Source organism: Alexandromys fortis, unplaced genomic scaffold (genome assembly GCF_014885135.2).
Source record: "Alexandromys fortis isolate MF-2015 unplaced genomic scaffold, M_Fortis_MF-2015_v1.1 scaffold_14, whole genome shotgun sequence".
NCBI lineage: Eukaryota > Metazoa > Chordata > Mammalia > Rodentia > Cricetidae > Alexandromys > Alexandromys fortis.
The window spans coordinates 19602261-19610459 of record NW_026067910.1 but is presented as its reverse complement, the minus strand read 5'-3'; the positions used below and the strand labels follow the sequence as shown (position 1 = coordinate 19610459).

Below are 8199 nucleotides of genomic sequence, written 5' to 3'. Positions count from 1 at the left end.
GTAAATTCCCCCTGAGATGAGGTCACCTACTGCTGGTTTCTGTCACTTACTGGGTGATAGGCCAGGCGCCCTCACCAGCACAGACAGGTCGATACCCCGGGTCTGAGTAGTTGTTTGGACACCTTGTAGCATCTCATTCCTTTACTCTTTAGTCTCTTTAGTAAGGAGTTAAATGGTCTTTATCAGTGAGTTTCTGCGGACGGCAGGGCTAGGTCTTCAGTTTCCTCTGTCCAATACCCTGAGCCTTCATTTTCTGGTTCAGAGATAGTGCTTCAAATCCTGCGCGATCCTGGGAGGGACACAGGAAAATCCTCATTTCTGGCCTCAGTCTGGTTGTCTGTGGAATAGGCTTATTCCGAGTAGTGGCCCCAGAAGCAGCCTCCTCCCCCACTTCTCTGTGGGGGTCCAAGGCTGGAGGTGGGGTCAGGGACTAGAAGGAGAGGTGGCCTTGGGATGGGATCCCGGGCTGGGCCTTCTCGGTGGGGCTTCTGGAGGGGGCGGGTTCTTTGGAGCCAGAAACCCGGAGCCGCCCAGGAATTTTGGCTGGAACTGCATTTCCTTGGGCCGGGCGGGCGTGATCCCGGGGAGGCGGCTACGGACACACAAGCTGTGCTCGGTTGGCTCCTCATCATGCAGCCGCTACTCTGCGCCCTGGCCGGGCTCGCTCTGCTCGGCGTCGAGGCGGGTGAGTGGGATCAGGGACCCAGGGACACCCCAGGACGACGAGGTAGGAATGAGAGAGAAACCGGAGACAGACATACCGGGAGAAGGGGAGGGAAGGAAAGGTGATGGTGACAGAAGATAGAAACACTGTACAGAAAAGGGAAGAGATCGAGGAGAGAGGTGAGTAAGATAGCGGGGACTGAGAGCGGAAGAGGCTTTGAGAATAACGCGTCTGGACAAGAGCTAGAGCAGGGAGTTTGAGAAAAACACCAACAAGAAGGAAAGAAATGGGAATGCAGGAAGAAACGGGGAAAGAAAGATTGGGGGAACTGTGACAACCGGATGCCTAGGAGAGCACGGGCGGCCTGGGCGGAGGTCCGGTTGCAGGGTGTGGCTGCCCTCGGGCCAGAGCATCCAGGGAAGGACCTCAAAGGGCCTCGTGAAGGAAGAGGAGTCAAAAGGGTCAGTGATCCAAGTAGGGTCAGCACCACCATTGAGGAGACAAATGGAATAAAGGAGCCATCTCCCAGTTTCCCAGAACGATCCAAGGGCTGTGGCTCATCTAGTCGTCTAGGCAAGGAGTGGGCTCGGGCCTTATAGTGCCAGAGCAGACCCAGCACCAAACCTCAGGCCTCTGGCTCTCTTGGGTTCTTGCTCCAGTCAGGCAGAAATGCCTGGCACTAAGAGTGAAGCTCTGACTGTTTTTTCGACGCCCACACCGAGAAGGGAGACTAACTCCCTTCCATAGGAAGTAATTCCTATGGGGCGAATCGCTTTACATGTCATGGCATGGCTTCCGGGAGTGTAAGAAAGACCGTGCCCACCACCAGGGAACAAACACTAATTCTCTCAGATCATCAACCCCTCTAGCCTCAGTTTCCCCCATGTGTTAAGGAGTGACTGGCATTCTGTGTAACTCAGAGTCTACTCACAAGGCACAAGCTCCTTTCTCCCCTCCTCTCTTAGACTTCTCCTGTCAGCTCTGCATGGGTGGTAAAGATGGGGAACAGGGCTTAGCTGGTGCCTCCCAGAGAAAGGAGCTGTCCCTGCTATGAATTGCTTTTCCTGCCCCTTTGAGCCACTACCGTTTTAAACATTGCCTTCCTTTCTGATATGCACGCTCATTCCAACAGATTAAGAAGAAAGAACAGATGTACCAATGGAGTTTCCCAAGTTTTCACTTCTAGCCTCTCAATCTTCAGACACTATCCTAGCACTTAACTTTCTGAAGGTATTTTCAGTACTTTCCTTGTACATACTGTGGGGCACAGTTTTTTTCATGAATTTTGACTATGAAAATGATTTGCATACAAAAAATAGAATTTAAAATGATAGCACACATTAAAATGGATTACTAAAATGTAATTATACTATAAGTATTAATTAAGCAACCTCACCTCTGCTGTCATCCTTGGGTTGTTTTAAAGGAAAGTCCAAGAACTGTGTTTATTTTTTAAGTTTCTGTGTTTGACAATTTCATGCATGTGATGAATTTTGTCGTCCTCACACCCCTCCCCCAATCCGTTCCCTCACTGAAACTTTCTTCTGGGCAAGTCCCTCCACCACTTGCGTGTTTTCTTTTTTTATGAGCTTAGTTAGTTGCTCTTTTTAAAATATTTACTTTTTTACGTTGTGCACGTCTAAGAGTCTAAGACTATGTATGTGCAAGCCTGTGGAACTCAGAGAGGGCACTGGATCCCCGGGAACTCGAGTTACAGATGATTGTGAGCCACCACATGGGTGCTGGGGAATGAACTCAGGTACTCTGCAAGAACAGTAAGCACCAGTTAGTTAGTTAGTTAGTAGTTAGTTAGCTAGTTAGTTAGTTTTTCTTCAAGACAGTTTTTCTCTGCGAAACAGTCCTGGCTGTCCTGGCACTTGTTCTGTAGACCAGACTGGCCTAGAACTCACAGAGATCCACCTGCCTCTGCCTCCCAAGGCTTTGCTGGCATTGCATGCACCACCACCACCAGGCCAACAGTAAGTACTCTTTTTTTGCTGTTTTGTTTATGTTTTCTTCCCACTGTCTGCACAGCCAGGGCCAGCCTCCCCCCTGTGCTGAAGCACAGCAAGGGTGGAACCTCCTGATAGGGTTTTGTTGTTGTTGTTGTTTGTTTGTTTTTGAGTTATACATTTTTACCACTCCCCTTCCTTCCTCCTCTCTCCCCTTCCACCCTTTCCCAAACTCTCAATTTACTCAGAAGATCTTGTCTTTTTCTCCTTCCTAGGTGGATTCATGTAAGTCTCTCTTAGGGTCCTCTTTGTTGCTTAGGTTCTCTGGAGTTGTGGACTATAGATTGATTAGCCTTTCCTTTATGTCTAATATCTGCTTTATGAGTGAATACATACTGTATTTTTCTTTCTGGGTCTGGGTTAACTCACTCACTATGTTTTTTTTTTTCTCGTTTTGCCTATTTACCTACAAGTTTCAAGATGTTATTATTTGTTACTACTGAGTAGTACTCCATTGTGCAAATGTACCACATTTTCCTTATCCATTCTTCGGTTGAGGGGCATCTAGGTTATTTCCAGGTTCTGGATATTACGAATAATGTTGCTATGAACATAGTTGAGCATATGTCCTTGTAGCACGATTGAGCATCCTTTGGGCATATACCCAAAAGTGATATTGCTGGGTCTTGAGGTATATTGATTACTAGTTTTCTGAGAAACTGTCATACTGATTTCCAAAGTGGCTGTACAAGTTTACACTCCCACCAGCAATGGAGGAGTGTTCCCCTTACTCCACATCCTCTCCATCATAGACTGTCATCAGTGTTTTTGATCTTACCCATTCTGATAGGTGTAAGATAATATCTCAGAGTTGTTTTGATTTGCCTTTCTCTGAAGTCTAAAGAAACTGAGCATTTCCTTAAGTGTCTTTCAGTCATTTGAGATTCCTCTGTTGAAAGTTCTCTGTTTAGGTCTGTACCCCATTTTTATTGGATTATTTGTTCTTTTGATGTCTAGTTTCTTGAGTTCTTTGTATATTTTGGAGACCAGTCCTTTGTCAGATGTGGGGTTGGTGAAGATCTTTTCCCATTCTGTAGGCTGTTGTTTTGTTTTATGCTTTACAGAAGCTTCTCAGTTTCAGGAGGTCCCATTTATTAATTGTTTCTCTCAGTGTCTGAGAGTTATATTTAGGAAGTGGTCTCCTGTGTCAATGCAATCAAGGCTACTTCCCACTTTCTCTTCTATGAGGTTCAATGTGGTTGGTTTTATGTTGAGGTCGTTGATCCATTTGAACTTGAATTTTCTGCATGGCAATAGATATGGATCTATTTGCATTCTTCTACATGTTGACATCCAGCTATTCCAGCACCATTTATTGAAGATGCTTTCTTTTTCCCATTGTATAGTTTTAGCTTCTTAGTCAAAAATCAGGTGTTCATAGGTGTATGGATTAATTTCAGGGTCCTCAATTCAATTCCATTGGTCCACCTTGGTGGAGGGGGTCATCTGTCTTTGTATTACTTTCATTGGTTAATAAAGAAACTACCTTGGCCCCTTTGATAGGACAGAAAATTAGGTAGGCGGAGTAAACAGAACAGAATGCTGGAAGAAAGAAGCAGATTCAGGCAGTCGCCATGATTCTCCTCTCTGAGACAGACGCAGGTTAAGATCTTTCCTGGTAAGCTACCACCTCATGGTGCTACACAGATTATTAGAAATGGGTTAATCGAGATGTGAGAGTTAGCCAATAAGAGGATGGAACTAATGGGCCAGGCAGTGTTTAAAAGAATATAGTTTCCGTGTAATTATTTTGGGTAAAGCTAGCTGGTGGCTGGGAGCTGAGCTGTGGGAAGTGGCCCGCAGCTCCCCACTACACCATCTGTCTGTTTTTGTGACAATTCCAAGCTGGTTTTATTTTTTTTTATCATATTTAATTTTTTTAAGGCAGGATTTCTCTATAGCTTTGGAGCCTGTCCTGGAACCTGCTCTTGTAGACCAGGCTGTCCCTGAACTCACAGAGATCCGCTTGCCTCTGCCTCTCAAGTGTTGAGATTAAAGGCATGTGCCACCACCTCTCGGCTCATCCAGCTGGTTTTATTACTATAGCTCTATAGTAGAGCTTGAAGTCATGGATGGTGATGCTTCTGCAAGTTCCTTCATTGTACAGGACTGTTTTGGCTATCCTGTTTTTGTTTGTTTCTCCATATGAATGAAGTTGAGTATTGTTCTTTCAAGCTCTGTGAAGAGTTGTGCTGAGATTTTGATGGGGATTGCATTGAATCTGTAGATTGCTTTTGGTAAGATTGCCATTCTTTTTTGTTGTTGTTGTTGTTGTTGTTGTTTGTTTGTTTGTTTGTTTGTTTTTTCGAGACAGGGTTTCTCTGTGGCTTTGCAGCCTGTCCTGGAACTAGCTCTTGTAGACTAGGCTGGCCTCGAACTCACAGAGATTCACCTGCCTCTGCCTCCCAAGTGCTGGGATTAAAGGTGTGCACCACCCCTGCCCAGCCAGATTGCCATTCTTACTATTTTGATCCTACCTATCCAAGAGTGTGGAAGATCTTTTCATTTTCATTTTTTTCTTTGTTTTTTTTTTCCGTTTATTTATTTATTAAAGATTTCTGGTCTTTTCATTTTCTGATATCTTCCCCAATTTATTTCTTTAAAGACTTAAAGTTCTTGTCATACAGATCTTTCACCTTTTGGTTAAAAGCTACCCCAAGATATTTTATGTTATTTGTGGCTACTGTGAAGGGTGATCTTTCTCTGATTTCTTTCTTAGCCCATTTATCATCTGTATATAGGAGGGCTACTGATTTTTTTTAGTTAATCTTGTATCCTGCTACAGTACTGTAAGTATTTGTTAGTAAACAGTAAACACTCTTAACTCCTGAAGCATCTCTCAGTACTGTACTTAGAGTGTGGGGTCCAGAATCTTTTTTTATTTATAAACAGAACTGCAATGCCATCATAAATAATAATAATTCCCTGTCATAAAACATTCATCATGTTCAAATGTCCTTGATCTTGTCATATTTTCTGTTTGTTTGTTTTGTTTTTACATTTAATTTATTTGATCCAAGCAAAGGTTACATGACTGGTTGAATTTGGTTGACATGTCTGCTGTCTCTTTAAAAGTGTAATCTCAGATTCAATTTGCCAGTATTTTTGCACCAATGTTCATGAGTGAGATTGGTCTGTAATTATCTTTCTTAGTAATGTCTTTCTATGGTTTGGGTATCAGGGTAATTGTATCCTCATAAAAAGAGTTTGGCAATGTTCCTTCTGTTTCTATTGTGTGGAATAATTTGAGGAGTATTGGTATTAGTTCTTTGAAAGTCTTGTAGAATTCTGAGCTGAAACCATCTGGTCCTGGGCCTTTTTTGGTTGGGAGGATTTTGATGACTGTTTCTATTTCTTCAGCAGTTATAGTTCTGTTTAATTTGCTTATCTGGTCTTGATTTAATTTTCCTAAGTGATATTTATCCAGAAAGTTTTCCATTTCCTTTACGTTTTCCAATTTTGTGGAGAACAGGTTTTCAAATATGACCTGATGATCCTCTGTATTTCCTCCATGTCTGTTGTTATGTCCCCCTTTCATTTCTGATTTTGTTAATTTTGATATTCTCTCTCTGCCTTTTGGTTAGTTTGGATAAAGGTTTGTCTATTTTGTTGATTTTCTCAAAGAAGCAACTCTTTGTCCCCAGATTCCCCAATCTATTTGTTCAGGATTCAAAGCCTTATCTGATGTTCAAAGATGAACCTGAAATTCAAGGATGCCCTCCTTTCTGATAGAGGGGCTCAGTCACATAGCTTATTCTGTAACTTTTCAAGTCTAAGATAAACTAAAAAAGCTCCCAAGAAGCAGGCACTAGCTGTGAGCTAAGGGAGACAAGGACCTGTGCATGCATGCGTATGTGGATGCCTGTGAGCATGGAGTCTAAGGGAGAGACAGACAGGGAGATAGAGAGAGACTTGCTATGCTGCACTGGCTGGTCTGGAACCCACTATGTAGACTAGGCTGGCCTTGAACTCATAGAGATTAGCATGCTTCTGCCTCTTGAGTGCTGGAATTGAAGGTGTATGCTACCATCACTGAATTCTAAATGCTCTGGAAATTAAACATAATTATTTATTTCTTACAAGGGGAGACGGTGGGGAGCCCCAGTGTAGAACTTCCTTTACACAATCACACCACCAACAGGGACAGACAGTGCCAGGTGGTTGGGTTCCAGTCCCGTCACCACCACCTTTCCGCAATGCAATCTTTCATATGTCACTTAAACTTTTGATTTTGTAAAGTAATAATAATAATAATTTGGGGTTTTGCTTTGTTTTTAAGACAAATACTTGCTGTGTAGCCCAGGCTGGCCTCACACTTGCAGTTCTCTTGCCTCATACTCTCAGGTGTTGGGATTACAGAAACACCCCAAACTCCATGTAGAAAAACAGAACAAAACAAAAAAGTTTTTTTTAAGGTGGCGGAGTATATATAATCCAGCATACGGAAGGCTGAGGTGCCAGAGGATAAAGAAACAAAAAAAGAGTGACTTTATTTAATACCAAATGGTCAGCCCTGACAACATACATAAAAGTAACATTATATAGACTGAACAGGTTATACTTAGGAATATATAGTATATGCACATATGCACATAATAAAATTAATGGGGAAAGGCCATGAATTTGAAATAGAGCAAAGAGGGGTATAAGAGAGGGTTTGGAGGAAGTAAAGGGGAGGGGAAATGTTGTTATATTATACCCTGAAAACTAAAAGAGGAAAAAAACTAGAATTAGATGCCATATCCATATATGCATTCAGCAAAAAGCTTGGCATGATAAAGGACCACCAAGCAATAGTAACTTAGAAGACAGAGTATGGTTATGTCCATCCTAAGAATAGCAAAAGCCAGGGTCCAACAAATGGAATTGGTATGCAGCAGATGATCCAGTCAGGGCTGCCCCAGCATCCTTGTTGGAGAAGCCCCTCTAGAACATGGTACCTTCTGACTTTCTGCATAGATTTAGCCCTAGAGAGATGTCCTATCCTAAAACCTGATCCAAGTGATCTTGACTAAGTTCTAGCCTCCACACGAGGCAGAGCAAGGTGCTCCCTGACAAAGTGCTCCATCATCCTGAGCCTATATTTGTTCGTTTGGTCAATGCTTTCTGTTATTGTGATAAACACTGTGGCCAAAAGCAGTTTGGAGAGGAGTTTATTTCATCTTACAGTCCGTTAAGGGAAGTCAGGGCAGGAATTCAAGGCAGGAACCTAGAGGCAGGAGCTGAAGCAGAGGCTGTGAAGGAACACTGCTTACTGGCTTGTTCTCCGTGACTTGCTCAGCCTGCTTTCTTAAAGAACCTGGGACCACCTGCCCAGGGATAGGACTGCCCATAGAGAGCCAAGTCCTCTATATCATCATTAATCAAGAAAATGCCCAGTGGTGGTGGCGCACGCCTTTAATCCCAGCACTGGAGAGGCAGAGGCAGGCGGATCTTTATGAGTTCGAGGCCAGCCTGGTCTACAGAGCAAGTTCCAGGACAGCTAAGGCTGTTTCACAGAGAAACCCTGTCTCAAAAAAAAAA

General features: G+C 43.3%; 1 protein-coding gene across 2 annotated transcripts in view; it reads left to right on the top strand.

Annotated features, from left to right (window-relative positions):
• The first annotated feature begins 447 nt into the window (after nucleotides 1-447).
• The window catches only part of Plac9 (placenta associated 9), a 17986-nt gene continuing 10234 nt past the window's right edge, over nucleotides 448-8199 (top strand). Inside the window, exon 1 of one of the 2 annotated variants that reach the window (XM_050138043.1) lies at nucleotides 448-727. In XM_050138043.1, the coding sequence (XP_049994000.1) occupies nucleotides 454-727 (274 nt within the window). In that variant the 5' untranslated portion in view covers nucleotides 448-453. The remainder of the gene's footprint in view (nucleotides 728-8199) is intronic. The other variant, XM_050138044.1, reaches the window with a different exon arrangement.